The sequence below is a fragment of the Onychostoma macrolepis genome, chromosome 06 (genome assembly GCF_012432095.1).
Source record: "Onychostoma macrolepis isolate SWU-2019 chromosome 06, ASM1243209v1, whole genome shotgun sequence".
Classification (NCBI taxonomy): Eukaryota; Metazoa; Chordata; class Actinopteri; order Cypriniformes; family Cyprinidae; genus Onychostoma; species Onychostoma macrolepis.
The window spans coordinates 10,452,820-10,472,218 of NC_081160.1; the positions used below are offsets into that span (position 1 = coordinate 10,452,820).

General features: G+C 38.4%; 1 protein-coding gene across 1 annotated transcript in view; it reads right to left on the reverse strand.

Annotated features, from left to right (window-relative positions):
- Positions 1 to 19,399, reverse strand: part of LOC131542723 (protein unc-80 homolog) — a 43,851-nt gene that overhangs the window by 3,897 nt on the left and 20,555 nt on the right. Inside the window, 38 exon segments of the mRNA XM_058779657.1 lie at positions 17 to 164; positions 728 to 904; positions 1,681 to 1,846; positions 2,300 to 2,484; positions 2,592 to 2,798; positions 2,883 to 3,006; positions 3,102 to 3,227; positions 3,305 to 3,428; positions 4,475 to 4,675; positions 4,766 to 4,984; positions 5,815 to 5,907; positions 6,013 to 6,183; positions 6,786 to 6,882; positions 6,981 to 7,119; positions 7,234 to 7,368; positions 7,477 to 7,742; positions 9,292 to 9,472; positions 9,671 to 9,705; positions 9,708 to 9,771; positions 9,894 to 9,983; positions 10,078 to 10,172; positions 10,262 to 10,445; positions 11,342 to 11,428; positions 11,542 to 11,642; positions 11,734 to 11,877; positions 12,046 to 12,177; positions 12,773 to 12,959; positions 13,080 to 13,211; positions 13,324 to 13,505; positions 13,702 to 13,840; positions 13,945 to 14,052; positions 14,948 to 15,148; positions 15,232 to 15,332; positions 16,148 to 16,360; positions 16,447 to 16,627; positions 17,195 to 17,328; positions 17,437 to 17,572; positions 17,697 to 17,909. Of these exon segments, the coding sequence (XP_058635640.1) occupies positions 17 to 164; positions 728 to 904; positions 1,681 to 1,846; positions 2,300 to 2,484; positions 2,592 to 2,798; positions 2,883 to 3,006; positions 3,102 to 3,227; positions 3,305 to 3,428; positions 4,475 to 4,675; positions 4,766 to 4,984; positions 5,815 to 5,907; positions 6,013 to 6,183; positions 6,786 to 6,882; positions 6,981 to 7,119; positions 7,234 to 7,368; positions 7,477 to 7,742; positions 9,292 to 9,472; positions 9,671 to 9,705; positions 9,708 to 9,771; positions 9,894 to 9,983; positions 10,078 to 10,172; positions 10,262 to 10,445; positions 11,342 to 11,428; positions 11,542 to 11,642; positions 11,734 to 11,877; positions 12,046 to 12,177; positions 12,773 to 12,959; positions 13,080 to 13,211; positions 13,324 to 13,505; positions 13,702 to 13,840; positions 13,945 to 14,052; positions 14,948 to 15,148; positions 15,232 to 15,332; positions 16,148 to 16,360; positions 16,447 to 16,627; positions 17,195 to 17,328; positions 17,437 to 17,572; positions 17,697 to 17,909 (5,618 nt within the window).

Here is a 19,399-nt window from a genome sequence, read left to right on the forward strand (position 1 = left end):
TGTGAAGTCTGTTTACCTGTGACTGGGCAGCATGGTGCTCATGCCTGGCTCAGGCTGAGTGGCAGCCGACCCTGTGGCATGACTGGAGAAACGCCGCTGGGAAATGAGCCTGGGGAGGAAAGCTTCGTGCTCACTTACCACGCTGGGGATGCTGATGGAGTCATCTGAAAGCGACAGAGTAAGCATTAATATGCATCATTCAACAATAACATTAGCAGGTGCATCTATAAAATTCCTCAGCAATAAAACCCATCAATTTTATATTAAACTTACCATGCTGCTTGAAATCATTGTTAAAAATAATAATAAAGCAATATTTCAGTCATGAACCTCTAAATAATGCAGGCTGATAGGTTCTTTACATGCAATAATATAATTTACTACATGGCACAAGCTGATTCTGTGGCCAATAAGATTGCTTGTTTAACATTTAAATAGTCTGGTTTAGTATTCGCTGTAAGCTGGTCCTGCAGTGTACTCAGTTGCTATGAAACTCTCCACCTTCCCCAGCTCCACCTGTCTAGATCTGCTACAAAATTGATGTATGTCCATTCATGCATTCACACAGTATAAGTCATGTATGTCACATATATATTTATGAACAGACTGTTCTTTTAAATGAACAGGTTTGTAAAGGAAGTGATGTCATTTGGAATGACATGAGGGTGAGTAAATAATGACAGAATTGAAATGTTTTGAGAGAAACCAAAGAGGATGAATCACACACTTTCCTCCTCCTCCTCATCGACACTGAGTGTGTCCTGTGAGGGCTGGCGTGAGGGTTGACTCTCCTGCTCCCAGACAGTTCCTGTACCGGTGTTGGAGCGGGACATGGTGGCCAGACTCAACCTGTATGCAGAGGTGGACGTGCCAACAGTACTGATGGAAGTCTTTCCTTGGTATGCTGAAAAACAGGGAGAAATAAAGTCAAAGTCCCTTTCAAGGAAAGTCTGTTCACTCAGCGGCCATATTTGCAACGCCTCCGAGCAACCCATACAAGACCAAGTCCTATCTAAATGAATGGGGGAATCCTGAAATCTCAAAAACTGCTCGCTGAACTTACAATTAAAATACATATTTCAAATCAGCAACAAAATCAGAAATGAACAGCCCCATGAACGTTGTTTCTTTTGCTCAAATAGCGTTAAAAAAGCGTATTTTTCAGGCTAGACCAGCCAATGCGCATGCATGGCTATAACGCACCTGTGACTGCGCATGCGCATCGGCTGCTCTAGCCTCAGGTTTTTATGGGAGCATCTAATGGCTGCTGCAGAGACGCAACGACTGGCTCTTTCATTTAGATGACGGGACTATTCTGCCATATTGTGCGTTGAAGTTTCTCACTTTCATAAGTATAGGAGTGAACCGTCTTTGTATTTCTATAGTCTTTGATAAAGTACAGTTTTAACCCCAGGTTAAATCACAAAACCTGTATACCTGACACAGAATCATGTACATGTAGACTGTACATTTTGCATGTCTCCTTTGTCTGGCATCCTGTGATTAAGAAGACATGCAAAATGTGCATTGTTTGGGGGGCTTCAGGAAAGGTTAAGAACAACTGCATTAACCCATAGTTAAGGATGACTTTGGGGCTAACAAAGTGTGACCAGTTTTACTGAGAGATAGGTAGGTAAACTTTTATTTTCTAGGTAATATACCAATTAAGCCAGTTCTCACCAGAGCCGCTGTGCACTGCCTCTTTCAGTATCTTGAGCTCGTTGCTGAACTCAGCAAACAGAGAGCTCTTGCAGAGGGACCGCGGGATGAAACGACGCTCTAGTTGCTCTGCAATATGGTGACGGGCCGTGATCTCCTCCTGAGACTCAGCTGGTTGGGTCAAAAGCTGAAAGTAAAGACATGAAGAACATGAATATCAACCTTGCAGAAGTATACTGAGCTGGCAGAAAAAGGACCATAGATGGAAACATAAAGTGGCCGATATTCTGAATTGTTTAAATTGTAAGCAACATTATGACAGTGTGAACTGATAGTGGTCAAGAGACTCACTTGATTAGATCATTGTTGTTTGCTAATTAATATTATATACTTCAATATTCCATTGTGACAATTTTCCAGTTGTCAGATTCTATTTCATGGTGACTTTAAAATAAGTAGCAATTTTAGTGCAGCAGCAGTACATGTGTTATTTACTAACTTAAAATAAATGTGTGATATTATATTTCAGCTTTATATCAGCCACCATTCAAGATATTGACATTGGTTATTAAAAACCCATATCGGTCAACCACTCATAGAGAATTCAAAAAGGTAGTACATATCTTCAAAATCTGCCCACCTTGCATTGTATGAAGGGGCGCAATAGAATGAAGATTGGAATTCTTGTGCGCACTATGAAGTCAATAAAATCCCAGAAAGCCAGACCACCAACTTTACGCAGGGCCATTTCCTTGACCTGCAAACTCAGCTTGTACCATTGATTACCCAACTGTCGCTCAAAGCAGACTAAGACCACCTTCAGAGCTAGAAAGAGCAGATTAAAATAAAAAAAATTATAAAATGTACAGACACCTATATATTAAAAAAAAATCTCACGTCACACCATCCAACCATCTCCAGAGCTCTAGTACCAAGATAAGCTGCTTGGCTGGTGGATTCAGCCAGTCCCTCTCTACGCAGGTCTTTCCCAGTGTCCCCTGGGGTGGAGCAGTGGGCAGGAGATGCATCCAGAACAAAGTTCTTACTGCGGGAAGTGCTGATAATGCGTGGAGGTAACAGGATGTTAATGACTGTCTGTAGAAGTAGAAATACCTCTGGCTGCTCCAGATGAGGGCTGTCTGTAAAGGAAAACCATAAATAAACATTGTAAATTACATCCAATTGCATTATGACTGTGGTTCTGTTTGTTCTCTAAGGCAGACCTTTACTCCCTGAACCCACAGTCAATACAAATGGAATCAAGAGGTTCAGCAGCATCCCCTCTCGTCTCTCCTGATTGGTGAAGGGGGAGATCACATGACTGAGTGGGAAGTCATCCTTTAAAGCCTAGAATTGGAGGAAGACATTAAACACATGCCCAAAAATACATCAATGAACTGAAATGCATATTAGAAATATCTACAGAATGAAACAGATTATACCTGAATCTGCATAGCAACCAAACGCACAACTGCTGTACTGAAGGGAAGAGGAGGAGACAGGTATGGACTCAGATGCAACAAGGGAAGTCCATCTGCCACACTAGATGGCCCCACAACCCCCATCACCTAAACACATACATCTTTATGTAAACAAATATACATCACACAAAGGATCTCATCAGCAACAGGTGTTTGGGACTCACCAGGTTGACACAAACGTTTATTAGAGATCGCAGGTGAGGGAGGAAGGAAATGATTGGCTGCCGATGAAGTGTCAAACAAATCCCTTCAATCAGACTGCTAGCTGCCTCCCACTCCACCTGCCGCCTGAAAAACAACACACAGAGATATTCATCTCACACACTTTCCAAAGTTAGACATTAACAAGGTATCATACAATATGTTTTCTGCCACTAGTCACTGAATTACAGAGCACCCAAAGTGGAATTTTCCAGAAAAAAAAAAATCAGTTTGTGCATTAGAAAGTTAATACATGATGTTTTTGAAAGAAGTCACTTATGCTTATCAAGGCTGGATTTTTTTTTTTGATAAAAAATACAGTAAAAACAACAATATTATTAAGTAGTATTACAACTTAAAGGAATAGTAGTGTATATGCACATGAAAAATGTATATGCAAACAAAAACACTTTCTTCTGTTTGTTGGAAAATATTTGTGCTCACACATTACAATTATTTGTTTGTGTATATAAATCTGCACACAAAAAAAATGTGAATGCATGAGTAAACCTTTACGATAAAAACACAAAAACATTTTTTCCCCATGCACACAAAAGTTTTATTATGCACATAAGTTTTTCAGAAAATATTTGCAATTTTGCATGCACAATACTTTTAATTCACGCACAAAAATAGTTTTCCACATGCAGAAGAAACTTCGATATGTCCACAAAACCACATTTGAGTGTTTTTTTTATGTGCACAAAATTTCCCAATCATGCTAAATTTGTGCACGTGAATTTTTTTTTTTTTCCTGGAAATGTCACTTTAGGGATTTTGTAATGAATCTGCCACAAGAAAAAATAAATCTTTGCACTGATACTCACAAAAATAATGCCTAATACCTTAAAACATAAGCAAGCTCATAATATGTACACAAAAGCAAGATATAATATTCTTAGGCATACTTGTTGCTTTACAGTATTTAGTCCACCATTTACTCAACTATATTTTGAAATCATAATGAGACAATTAAAACCAAAGCACAACACCAAAGCACAAAAGCGGCAGCTGCCCATCACATCTCAGAGATGTGATACCACTCCACCAGTGCAGACAGAAACACAGATGGTGGAGGGCTAGAGATCAGCGTGAGGACATACCTGGTGCACAGAGCCTGAGGGTGAACGCACCTGAGTGTGGGCATCTTATGAATCTTGTTAAACATGCGGTCCAGCCTCTTCAGAATGAGGATGAGGGCGGGACGAATGGCTTCTGCCGACCAATCGGTGATGGGTAACATTTCTGTAATGTAGCGGCGTAGTCCTCGGCTTTCCATGGTCAGCGTGTCATATGGGGCCAATTTGAGAAGGGAGTGGGCGATTTCTGCCAATCTGTAAAACATGTTAGAAATGTATGCTATGACTTAATTGCTCCATCGTGCTACTGGATGTTCAAACTACTTTAGGTAGCTTTTGTTTCACCTCATATGAGATTTGATATCCAGCAGCTCAAGAGCAGTGACTCTGGGTTCTCCTGCCACGTTCTGCAGGATTTTGAGGCGCGGACCACAGTGCTTGTAGAACTCTGTGCAGATGTTAAGCAAAGACTCACGGGGGCGACGGAACTCTTCGCGGGCGATACGCTCGTCCAGTTCCTCCCGCAGTATACCCTGACCCTCCTCCAGCAGGTGCAGGTTATCCCTGCAGAGAGTCAAACCAGAGCACTTTCAAACAACTATTGCTTGTTTTGTTGTTATTGTACTATTATTTGCAAATCATTTTAACATGCAAACCATAAGTGTTCAGGCAGTGCAGACATTTTCTGTTATACTACTTTGCTATAACAATAAACAGTAGGTGTCAGCATAGTGCCAAGTGACCTTCTTATACGGCAGCTGGGAGAAGTAGGAAGATGGGATGAGGAGTATGTTGGGTTAAATGAACGAGACATAAAATACTGAGTTAAAATGACCCAAATGCATGTATTTGACAAAGGAATTCTTGAAATCAAAGTATATGCAGCCGAATGAAAACTGCAAGTGAAAATGTATTTATTTTTGATGGTTTGATGTATATCCATGGTTTCTGTGATAACCATATAAATGCAGATATGACTAGCCATGTAAAGATCAAATATCTGAAAAACAATTTGAACAAGAAAGTACCATATCTGCTGCTATAGTAATTGATTCTTCTTTTACTTTCTCTGAAATTTACTACCGGAAAGAGCCAGACAACTCTGAATGTAAGTCATTGTAGGCTTTAAAACCTTTAAAAAAGGCCAGTTGGGAAAGGAAAGGAACAGTTTCGGTATGTCAGCTGTATTATTTTGTTATGATGCCCCAATAAAAAAGAAGAAACTGCAACAAGTCACAAAAATAGAAACTAATTCAATACAGTATCAGCTATTTCAACTGTAAATGGTGTCTTTAAACACTTATCTAGACCGTAAACAGTACTTTTTACTTTTTATACAAATGTTTTCTTGTGTACAGACACAATAGAAATGAACACATTATATCTGCCCTGACCTGGTGTTTGGTCCTCCAGACATGGCGTGGTTGGCTGTAGTTGCTCCCTTGTGGCCTTGATCACATCGACTCATCTGAGGTGCAGTCATAGGTCTATGAATTAAAAATCAAATGATAACACAATAATAAATTATACAAGACACAGGGAATATCTAGGACAGTATGTAATTACAGTAAAGGCTGTGTTCTGGGACTGACCGTGTCAATGCCTCCACGCTGTAGAGCAGAGCCTGCAGAGAAGTGGCCAGAGCAGCTATGGCAGCGATCTCATCCCTCGCTGCAGATGCTGACTCCAGAGTCTGTGTGTTACCCTTCATCTTCTGCAGGTAACACGGAACCAAAGCCTCAAGAACCATCAGCATTTGCAAACTGACAAGAGAAACAGAGATTTTCTACCTTGGAAATAGAATGTTCTCTTTTCAAAAAGAAAGAGTTCATTGTAGTCTGAAATACACTTTACAGCTTTTCAGATTTGAACAGTCACTTGCCGATTTTGTAAATGTTTACAGAAAAAACCTGGTCATCATGCACTAAACGATTGAGGACCACACTACCAGACTTTAAAAGTGCCCCAACAAACTCACAGAAACTCAAAATATCAAACATGTTTGATATCCTTGGACTGGATTGAACCATCAGTCATTTTAAATGAAATCACATCACAACATTAAAATAAAAAATTTATATTAATTTTGAGATTTGCTAAATATTGCATTTAACAGAGTTAAAAAAAATTATTATTGTTCTATGTATATATATATATATATATATATATATATATATTAGGGTTTTTAAAGATTAAAGATGTCAGAGAGATAATCTAAATAATACAACTGTAAAAATTGGGAAAATGAGCATACACACATCTAATATTGGACAATATATATCCAGTATTAATAGGCATTTGATATCTGCTTATAACTGATATGGTATCAGTATTGTTAATTCCTAAAGAATCTGAAGGTACAAACCTTCGGTAGGATTCTGGGGCATAAGCAACCACTGTGACACAGAGCTTAATGGCTTCACTGATTGAAAATGCCAGGTCCTCATTACCATAGCAAAAATCTGAAAAAGAAACAATAGCAAAAGTATGTTCAGGTAACACGGAGCATGAGGGTCAATCTAAGCTATGTATCCTCCAGGAGCTCTGTGAGCCATTTTACCCAGAGAGCGGAGAGGTTTCTCAGCCTTCACCAGCTCCAGAGCATCCAGGGAATCTGCAGTCTCTCCCTCCAAAGATACCAGCAGGTCAAAAAGACACTGTGAAGACACTCCTTTTGATAAACCAGTACTAGTGCGAGTCTGTAAGAAAAAAAAAAGTCATGTCATAAATGCAATGTGCAATAGTGCTGTAATAACACTGTAATAACACCGTCTATGAATGAAGAGTTGATCATTAAAGCTCAGTGTTCTTACAGTGAACTCCAGCAGTGGGGCCACACTAGCGAAGAGCTGCAATATGAAAGGTTTGCGGTGGAGAATATAGAACTGCCTGCAGCAGAATTCAATCCCTCTACGCAACAGTGGGTTACTCTCATAATCTGCGTATGTCTTCAGCAAAGAACAGCAGCAACACAAAACAGAATAAGCATCATAAAAACAGGAAAAAAAACATTGCTAAGTCATACTGAATAAAAATAACTCATGTTTGCGGATAACCTGGAGCATAGTAGGAAGGATCCATTGATAGCCACTGAGGGAGAAGAGGTGGTTGAAGTGTATAGCTGTGTTGATGGCAGTGGCGCTGTATTGCCTGAGGAGGGCGCTGTCCTCGGGGTGTAGGAGCAGGGCACCATTAAACACATTCAGAAATAGCATAATCTCATCACCCCAAGGGTATTCACTAGGCATGCCCAGAAACATCTCCTCCAGCAGTTTGATCCATAGGACCTTATGTAAAGTGTCCAAACCAAAGAGCTCTTTGCCTGGGAAGGGGGGAAAATATATATATGATATATTATATAATATAGGGGACGAGGGGTCATGTATTTTTGCAACTGGCTGTGTAAACTGAAGCTAAAGCAGTTTGTTTGAATGCTAGTTTAAATGTAATGATGTTTCCAAATTATATATAAGTAAATAACTAAATTATAGTCATATTCTTCTGTTACTGACTTGAATCAAGCAGAAAAATGTGTATTTATGTGCACGTTAAATTATTCTATTGTTTAAAATGGATTTCACTAATTTAAAGGGGTGGTTGATTGCGATTTCACTTTTTTAACGTTAGTGTGTAATGTTGCTGTTTGAGCATAAACAATATCTGCAAAGTTACGAAGCTGAAAGTTCAATGCAAACGGAGATATCATCTTTTAAAATGATGGCAGTTTAATGCCTATAAAAACGGCTCATAGGGACTACAACGAGTTACTTCCCAGGTTCGTGATGTAATGAACCCAGATAAACCCCGCCTTAGGGAACATGCAGCAAAGGGGGCGAGACCACGCTGTGCTGCTTTAGAGAAGAGGAAGAGAATATTAGGGGTGCCCGTAAAAATCTATTCATATATGAATCACGATTCTGTCTTCTAACGATTCTAATGGATTCACAAGTTTTAAAATCAATGTTCTAAAGCAGCGGTTCTTAATCATGTTCCTCGCGTCCCCCTGCTCTGCACAACACTCTGCATCTCTCTCTCTCTCTCTCTCTCTCTCATTCAGATCATCAGCTCAGCTCCAACAATGAACTGTTCCAATTATACACTTATTTTCACATAGCTATGAGAAGCTGCACCCCATAAACACAATCAAGCCTAGAAAAAAACAGTCAACCACCCCTTTAAAAGATTGCCGTTTCACTTTAATAGAGTAAATAATCTCTTTAGTTTAATGTTGCCATGAAATTGAAAAAACTATCAATTCAAATTTTTTATGAGATATTGTTTATTATGAATGATTTATTAGCATATAATTTTTAAAAAAACAAAACAAAACAAGGCAAGAGTTGAGCAAAACGGTAGCCATTTGCCAGATGAATTTCAATCCACAATTGACTACAAACTTGCTGATCTGCCTCCTTTTAGTACACAAAACCCCTTTTCTACGACTGAATCAATTCTAATCAATTCCTGATTTTTTGTTAATAAGCTATTTCATTTGAATAGAGGAAAAGTTGGTCACAGTTTTCGGGTCATGCTTATTTTTTGTTAAGATTAAACTTATTGTGTGTGATTTGGCTGTGATTGTGTGTGATTTGGCTGTGTGCATGAATAATTTTTTGTCTTTCTTTTGTCATTCTACAATTCAACTTGGCATCAGATTTAATGTTATCATTTTTATGTTATACCTGATTATTAGTTTCTAGAGCAGGCCTGTTTATATTGTTAGAAAGGATTACAATGAGCAAGACTTGAACCAATATCATCCGAACTTGCCATACACAACTTTTGGTGAACTGACACCACTTGTTAAATGGCTAGACAGTTAGTCAAGACTATAGCTATTTAAAAAATGACCAAATTGTTTTCTCACTCACCTAGAGGCTCATTGAAGAGTGTGAACTCAGCATCAATGGCAGAGCGAGGAAATGACGGCAGTCGCAGAAGGTCTTCTTGAAGCATGGAGACGTGGGATTGTTTGTGCATGGCAGGCATACGCTGGGTAAGCGAGATGATGAACAGAACTCGGCCAATCTCTTCTAACTTTCTTGAAAACACCTGCAAAAAAAGAAGTATGGTTATTTGTGCTATCTCTTCTCAACTGAACTAAGAAATTTGCTCTAATTAAAAAGTTACGTACAGTATATGAATTTAACAATGGATCAAAATTTCACCTTCATATTACAAAAAACTCCATTATGTGAGCTTTTCAGTAAAAACACTTTCTCCCTTAATGCTAAAATTCACAAAACTCACCTGTTTCTGAATGAGCTCCTGGCCCTTCTCTGGAGCATATGAACCAGGTTAAGTTGAGGAGACACTGATCTTCTGAAAGGGTAGATGTCTCGCACATAGGTCTGATGCAGAGAGGCATACCAATTTTCAGTCAACATACAAACAATCTAGTGTTTACTGTCAAGAATAAATAGTATCTATCCTTTGAAATTTGTAGATCTGTTCAGAAACAACCATAACCCACCTTGGCATAATGTATAAGGTTCCAACGCTTATCCATCAAAAAATAGTTAGCAGATCGAGCCTCTGGAATATTGAAGAATTCTAAACACTCCTGGTGTGAAAACACATAAGTAATAAGGAAAAGGTTGTTATATTGTCAAAATATAGCAAAATAATGTTAACAAATTTACAGCTATAACAATGACCTTCAAAAGGGCTTCAAACTGGGTGTCTTCATGCACTGGTAACTGGGTGGGAATGTCACACTCATTCTGTCCATGAACCACCAGGGTTTTGGTTCCTAGGCACACAATTACAGGCACAGTTATAAACATGAAAAATACACTAGTTATCTTATTGTCTGTATGGGGTAATCCTGAAATATGCAACCTGGCATGGAGGCAGTAACCAGAAGCTTGACCTCACACTGTTCTTTCTTCATAGTCTGTTTAAGGTCTTTGAAAAAGAGCCCCTCCACATAACCCACAATCTCCCACAGAAAGGTCAAAGTGGCTGATATGGCATCCATGCCCCACTCGCAGGGAGTCCTTACAAAGTACATGATCAAGCCCACCTTGGAAAAAATGAGAAAAATAATAGATTGCACACGTTTGATATGTAGATCTGCAGAATGAGATCCCTGTATCTCCATCCTTTACTTTTAAAAGAATAGTTCTCGATGAATGTGTGTTTAGAAAATGAAAATTCGGTCATCATATGCACACCCTGTCATTCCAAATCAATAAGACTTTGGTTACTCTCAAAACACGAATTAGGATATTTTAATGAAACCTGAGAGGATATTTTCTCTCCATTGAGAGTCCAGGTAACAAAAACTTACAAGATCCAAAAAGGTCATAAAGGGATTGTAAACTGAATCCATATGAACTGAGTGGTTTAATACAAATCTTGTGAAGAGACATGATCACTTGTTATGATGAACAGATTTATTTTGGCTTTTATTTACATTTAAACAAGGACATACACATATACCGAGAAAACATCACATATGATAAACCACTCGACTCATTTAGATTCATTTTATGGTGCCTTTATGACTTTTTGTATCAATTTCATTCAATTTAGGGACAGATACCCCTCAGGTTTCATAAAAAACAATTTTGTTTTGAAGACTAACCTAAGCCTTAAGGGTTTGGAATGATATGAGAATGAGTAAAAGACAACACAATTTTTATTTTTTGGAATTTTGGATATTTTAAAACAAAGACTGCCTTGCAAACCTTGCAACAACAACAACAAAAAATGGTGCTTTAGAAAAAAAGCTCTTCACACTCATAAAAGTTCTTTATGGCACTAAGAAAAACTGTTCCTGGAATCCAAAATATTTGTTCTATGGAATTTCTGAATACCCGCCCTTTTGGCTCTTTTTGGCAGCTTTATTATTTTTAAGAGTGCTCGCTAAGAGTGCAGTCATCACATTAGGGTTGAAAAAGCATGCTAAGGTCTCACCAGATAGTTGAAAAGAATGTGCGAGGTCTGTGCAGGCAAATCCCCAATGTTAAGAAGCAGTTTCCTAAGCATGTACATCAGTTCATCCTGAGAACAATAACCATAACATATGTTTCATCATATCACATCGCATTATTTCGTCACAACAGCACACATTCATCTTTTCTTCTCTGAAAGCGTGACTTATTTGGTGATCTTACCTGTCTATTACTGACTGTGAGTTTCTCCAGGAAATGTCTAAGAACCAATGCTGGATCTTCAATCAGACAGTTCCACAAAACCTGCTGAGCAACAGCACATACTGTGGGAACACAAAACAAAGAAATAAATTAGTGAGGGTCTAAAAGAGCAGTGGGTAAAAATGTTTTTTTTAATTCTTCTTTGCCACTCACCTGCAACTCCATCTTCCCGAACTTCTCCATCTTCCATCAGGTGCACAATGGGCAGCACAGCAGCACAGATGCATGGTGGGAAAACAGACTGGGGTGGCTGCAGCATGTGATGTGTTGGTGTGAGTTCTGCTGTGTTCTCATCATCTTGTAAGGTAAAACAAACCACATTTATAAAACAAAATCAATGACGGTCAATGAATATAAGATTTTATGATTCCTTATTCTCTACCTAAACGTGTTCATGGTGAAAAGAGTAAACAGGTCAGTGAAAACAGCAGTATGTGAATACACATAATTTTGACTGTTTCTTACCTTCAGCACTGACCACTGACCGCACTGACCACATAGAGCCCCTGCGGAAGGAGTAGTTTCTGTGGGAGTTACTGGAGGCACAAGAGGGGCTGACGGACAGACGACGTGATGTCAAGTTCACCACATCTTCTACTGACAGAGAAGAGGACACCAGAAATTATATTTGTACATAAATAGCTCATCTCTATGAACATGTTCTGAAAACCCATGAGGTGTAAAATTGTTTCAGGATTAATCATTGGGCTTAAAGCGAAATCAGTGTTTCAAAAGCAAAACCTGACAACCTTCATTTAAAGAGGTTACATCATACTGAAATCCAGTATATATGTATATATGTGTGTATATTTCTTTATTAATGTCCACTTCCCACTTTCTTTCTGAAACAAGATGTTTGAGATTTACAGGGAAGTGTCAAACACCAAAAAACAAACAAAACACCCACATATTATTAATATCACTGAATCAAGCTATACATTCATTTATACCAAGTCTTTAGATAATAATAGTACTTAATAGTAAATGTGGTTATATATATATGTATAATTGTACTGAATTTCCTGACTTTAGCAAGTTAAGTAGGTAACAAGATTTTTTTGTCAGCTTAGTTACAATTGATGCTCTTTTTGGACCGTGTTTTGAGTTACAGGAAGTTACGTATGTAACTATGTTAAGATCAAGGAAATGATTATGATATAACCCTAACTAGTACAGCACAGAAATGACACACCTTCCTCTTCCTGCTCAGGTGGTGGACTACATGTGGGCTCATAGCAGGCCTCCTGAGCAATAGGGATGGCTGTGATGATGCTGGCCTCACGACCGAGCCTCCTCTTCTCTTCTTCCTGCTGCATGTTCTTCAGGATGTGTTCTGCCCGTTGGTGAGAGCGAGATACTGCTCGTGCCGAGAATGATTTCTGAAATGTATAGGGAGCAGAGAAAGAAATGAATGGTGGAAAATGGGAAAATGTCTTATGTAAAATTTGTGCATGTCTTATGGCAGCAAAGTTTTGATGCAGTAGGCCACAAAAACCTACAGACTGATCTTCACTGATTGCATCCGGAACAGTGCCTGCATTAACAGGAACCCATGGAGGGTCAAATATAGGCACACAGGGCATTCCCAGGATAGGAGAGGGCAGTGTAAAGTTAATGCTGGGTGGAGGAATCTATGAAACAACATCAGTATTGATATTATTTTGTTATAATGATTGAAAACAAAGTAATATCAGAGTAGAATATGCACACTGCAGGTAAATTGTAAAAATCAAATTGACCTACCTTAAATATCTGCTGAGCCCCCTCTTCCATCCGAGGCCACACTTGGTACCGGAATCTCCAGACAGTGTAGAATTTCAAAATGGAGTTAATTCTCTGACATGCTTCCTGGTGATGAAACTCAGCCATCATCATCTCGGTCACTCCATCCGGCACCTTCACCGCGCACAGCAGGAACAGGGCAGCTACGTGTTTGCATGATTATGGACATAGAGTCATTTTAAGAAATGGATGGATGAATATAGACTGCACAAGTTTAGCATTGTGTTAAATGTGTAAAAAAAATCCATGTGCTTTAAAATGTAGCACAGTTGACAAAAAATGCATTAACTAGCTAATGACTAGTTTCATCAGCAAGGGAGGAATATTAGCTAGACAGACCTGCAGCTGCAGCCATATGTTCATCCACACTCAGCAGAAGCTCCCATGCTGCAGGCAAAATGTCTCCATACATGTCCTCAGTCAGGATAGGGGCTGCTTTTATAAGCAAGGACAAAGGGGCTGGAGACAGACTCATTACCTAAAGGAATAGAACATAGTACATCTAACACAACTAACACAGTCTTTATGGATTTGTAACAACAGCAATAGCTTGTACACCAGTAGTGGATAGTAAGGAAAGACCTGGTTGCGGATGTACTTTAACATGCCAGTGTCTTTTTTCCCCTCAGCACTGCTGTCAGTGGGGCGTCTCTTCATGGATGGGGTTCGGAGGCAGGATTTGTCTGAACACTGAAACAAAAAACAATTATATACTGTACTTGGGCAGGCTGAGCTAGGAAGGTTGCACCTGGATGCCTTTAGTCAACACATACTATACAGTGTATTTTAGGGTGGCTTGAAAGATGCAAATTAAAGTGGCATTTTGATTCCATTTTGAAACTAAAACTGCCAGTAGAAGAATTCTTGATGATTTGATGAATTGTTAATTCATTCAGTGTATTAAAAGGACTGCTTCATTCAAAAACAAAGCAAGTGAAAGGGTCACTGAATCATTCGCTCAACTGATTTGTTCAAAACAGATTCATTTAGCAGCTAAACCCCACTGTGAGTTGACTGGAAATGTACAATGGTTCTGTTGAGGCTTTGTTTCAAACTTTTTTTGCTGGCAAAAACAGACAATATCATGTCTAAAATGTGTGCTAATATTCAGGAAAAACAGCACTTCTGCTGGTGTGATATTGCTTAACCATACTGTATGTTATAAATATAAAAACATCAACACATATGGGCCATTTTTTACACCCAGATATTGAATTTCCTTCAGAAAACAGCATGCTGGTCCGTGCCAATTGCCTTGTGGGCAGCGCGCTAACATACAGCACCTTTGCGCTATGGGCGTCCTGAGTTCAAATCCCGGTCCCACCCCCACCCCCCTCTCCCTCTCCTGTCAGCTCTAAACTGTCCTATCATAATAAAAATAAATTCTTAAAAAAAAAAAAACAGCATGTTGCGCACTTGTGCATGTTTAGAATTTTTAGAGGGTTTATGTATAAAACTGGGACAAATTACTAACAATGCTGCGTTGTGTCCACACAATAATTAAAAAAAAAAAATTTAAATTATGTTTTGGGCCATCTTGAACACCGATACTGTACTAAAGAAACACTGAATATTATTTAAACACCTCTTTGCTCTTCTTGGCACGGCCACTGATATTTCCGGTAGTGCTGTTCTCTTTCAGACTGTCTACTGTCTCTCCATATAGAAGTTTGATGGCACGGACGAGCCGAGCACATGAGCGGCTGTGGTGCTGATAACAGCGAGGGTGGCAGAAATCCACATGAGTGCAGATGAAACTCTGCTGGTTGCAGAGCAGAATCATGATCTGAAAATTGAGAAAGAGGATTGTATCAGACAAATATCAGACACATTTATTTCACACAGGGAAAAGTCAGTGCTGATACTTACATGTAGCCAGGACATGTTGCGATGGTAGTTGTCCTCCACACCCCCTGTGCTGCCAGGACCCTCAGGTTCAATGCTTGGCTCACTAGCACTCCAAGGGCTCCCTAAATATATAACACATACACACATTGTGTAATCAATGAAAATGTCCAGCAAAGCCATTATCTGCATGAGCACATTTGTATGGCATACCTGTTTGTGGCAATGACAAATGTATGTTTTAGTTTTGGAAGTGTGCATTTATATGTTGTCGATGTATTGCTTTGACATTATAGTTTTCATATAGCAAATAAACCTTGTGTTATCCAAAAAAAAAAAGTAAATCAAGCTAAAATGGTACATAGAAAAAGTTTCAGCTTGAATCAGAAATATAATTATATATAGAAATAAAACCCTTTTATTATTTTATTTTTAGAAATTTGACCACTTCTTTACCTCATACACTGTATACAAAAACATTTTATCATATATCTCTCACTCTGAAGATTTAAAGCAGCAGTAAAAACCTTTCAAATAGCTCAACATTACTTTTGACAAGTTAGAATTTCTGAGAAACATTCAATGAAAGAACTGCAAAATAGCCATCCAGATTGAAGTTAAAAACGCAACTTGAATATTTTATGACACTTAGCTTCACAACCTGACCATTAAGTTATAATGTGTACATTTAGATGTGTTTAGTAAAAGCATTACTTTATTCTTGTGTTTGCTGGGTCAGCCTAACAAATATTTTTCTCTATAATTCAGCATGGTTAATTCATTTGCCATTTTTTCCCATTATGTATGTCTCTCCAAATAAGGTTTGGAAGATTTGGCCAGCTCCCTATTTATGACATTTACAAATTTAATATTAAAGCCCTCAGATACATGAAGTCTAGCCAAAATAAATTCATATAGGGCTGGAGAAGGACTGTCTGACCTATATCAGTGACAGTATCTCTACTCTGGGAGAGCAGCCGTTCCGATTCTGCGTCATTCTCAGACTCAGAGTCCTGTCTGGACATCTTAGTGCTTTTCAGACTCCCTGCTCGGCGGATAGAAGACAAAGAGCCTCCTTTCTTTACTCGGAAACTCCTTGCTCCTTTAATCTGTAGCAACCGAGAGCCACCAATACGTATCTTCCTAATTGGAGCTGGGAAAAGACGAGAAAAAATGAAATGGTAAATCATACTTCAGCCTTGACCAAACATGTAGGCAATTATTCCTTTTTCATTTTACCCAGTGGCTCTTGTGATGATTTCTTTTCCTCACAGCCAGTGTCAGACTTGAGGGTGTGGCTGCTGCTATTCAGAGAATCGTGTCCATCCTCATCATCCAGGATTCCTGCAAAGCTGATCTTCCTCTCATAGCGGTGACGGCCTAGCTCAGGGTCCAGACGCAAACGACAGCTCTCTAAATCCTATTGAAGCCAAAAGACAAGCCTGTTATATGTTTTCTTTTAATGTGCGATTTAAGATCCGCTTACCCTTCAATCATTAGTCAAACAGGCTGAATATTATACTGAGTTATTCATTTGCCATTCCTAATTAATTTCAGTAAATTTATTTTCCTGTCATTCCAATTCAACAATCGTGGCCAACTGAATACAAATTCCAAATTATGAACTGAAAGAGACAAATCTTTATTCTGCAATACACAGACATAATGAAATAGTATGGAATATGTATAGAATATTTTTCTGAAGATATGATTTTATCAGATCTCTCTGAATTGTTAATCGTAAAGCCATGCACAACACGTGGAAAAATAAATTAAAAGAAATTTCAGTTTTAATTTTAATTAAATTGTTTTTTAATAAATATTACTTTTTAGGTTACATTTATTTTTGTTTTAGTTTTTATTTATTCTTTCAGTTATTTTACTGCTTTAAGTTTGTTTAAGTTAGTAAGATAATGGTTTTAGTTTTAGTTAATAATAACGTAAAAATCAATGAATCTTGTCTGAGGGAGACAATACTACAACTGACCACAAGGGGCTCTGTTCTGGGTCTGGGAAGACAGGGAAAGGTCTCTCGCAGGAAAGTGGTGATCTCCAGAAGCAGCTGACAAGCAGCCATCTTCAGAGCAAAGGGACATCCACACTTTGTGGGGTTGACTGTGTCTGTTGAAAGAATCATAAAAACCATCAGCTACATGCTCAACTATTATATTGGATTCGAAAAGTCCAACGTCTGTTTGTTTTATCAGCATTCATCATCTCCACTCTTACTGTCATCCAGATAATCTTCTTCCTCATCCTCCTTTTTCGCTCTCCTCTTGCTCTCTTCATCATAGATAAAACCCAAGATGTTGGCTGGACTCTCACTGTCTGAGTGGCAAATTTCACTCAGCCGAGTGCCTATCGCCTTTTCGAGGATACATATATTAGATGCAGACAAATACCACATATGAATTTCTCCAAAAATTACATAAGAATGTTTTCTGCAGGAAAGACTAAATTTGCATATCTGTCAGCATAATGTGACTCACATCTCCCCACTGGTAAAAGTGTTTGGCTGCGTTCCACTGGAGCTTTGTGTTTCTTTTGTTTCCTGCTACAGGCGATCGTCCTCTGGACAGCCCCCTCTTAGTGATGTTCACATGGTGACCTTTCATCCACTCTGGCCAGTTACCACGGTTACAGCGATGCACAAAACGAGCACACTCCAGGAAAAGCGAGGCCCTTGCCACCACAGGTGCTTCCTGGTGAAGACATTTAGCAAAATTTACAAGACAATATTGGGTTCCTTATTTTCTCTGAAAATAAAGCCAAATTTTTGACCTTGATTTAAAGATGTGGGGTGTAAAATGGCGGGGATTTTGTACTTATTTTGTCTTCTGGAAAACATGTAAGTATTTATGTAGCTTCTGATGTCCAGTACTACATGAAAAAATATGATCGTTAAACAAAATGAGAAGAATTTACACATCATCATCCTGTTCAATAGTTTTCACCCCCCGGCTCTTAATGCATTGTGTTGCCTTCTTGAGCATCAGTAAATGTTTCCACCTTTTGTAATAGGTGTGTATGAGTTCCTCAGTTGTCCTCAGTGTGAAAATGGATCTCATAATCATACAGTCACTTTTGGAAAGGGTTCAGATATACAGAAGATGCTGGTAAACCAAAGAATTTGCAGGAGCTGGAGGAACAGCAGGCAGTTGAACTGCTCAGGACCAACAAGGGACTCATGAACAACTATCACAAAATATAAAAACAGTCGTGGATCATCCAGGAAATGACATAGTATTAAGATTCAAGGGTATGTAAACTTTTGAACGGGCTCATTTTTATAAATTCAGTTATAATTTTGTCTTGTGGAATATGTAAACATCTGTTATGTGAAATGGCTTATTCAGGACAGTACTAAATAAAAAAATGACATGCAATTTTCATGATCCCTCTTATTTTGTTTCAATTATTAACATTTTGCAAATTCTGCAAGGGTAAACTTATGAGCACAACTGTATATCAAGAGGCACCAACAAATTTTGAAAAAATAAATACATAAACATGATAAATGCACATTTAAGACTGGTATACACCACACAACTTTGAAATTAATGAACAAATTTTAAAACACTATAGGCATCATACACTTGCCGCCTTTGTCTAGCATCATATCATCACACATTCTGGGCAGACTAAACAACTGAGGATCACACACAATTAGACATTCAAGACATTCTGAACTAATGTGCATCCTTGATAGGATCTGTGACAAATTAAAACTTGTGTTGTAAAACTGACTAAAATATCAAATATGTTTGATATCCTCTGACTGGATGGAATCATAGTCTGAAGCTAAATATGTGCTCTTCATACACAATGTGATTTTCTGTGAAATCCATCAACTCTGACTGGCTCTGGCTTTCGTCAACTAGCGTCAACTCATTCAGACACAAATGTGAGCAAAACTTGTGTAGTGTATTCCAGCCTTATCTTGATTAAAGGAATTTTTGGTTGATTTTGTGTCCCTGGACCACAAAACCAGTCATAAATAGCACAGGTATATTTGTAGCAATAGCCAAAAATTCATTGTATGGGTCAAAATAATCGATTTTTCTTTTATGCCAAAAATCATTAGGATCATTAGATCATGTTCCATGAAGATTCTGTAAATTTCCTACTGTAAATATATTAAAAATTAAATTTTTGATTAGAAGTATGCATTGCTAAGGACTTCATTTGTACA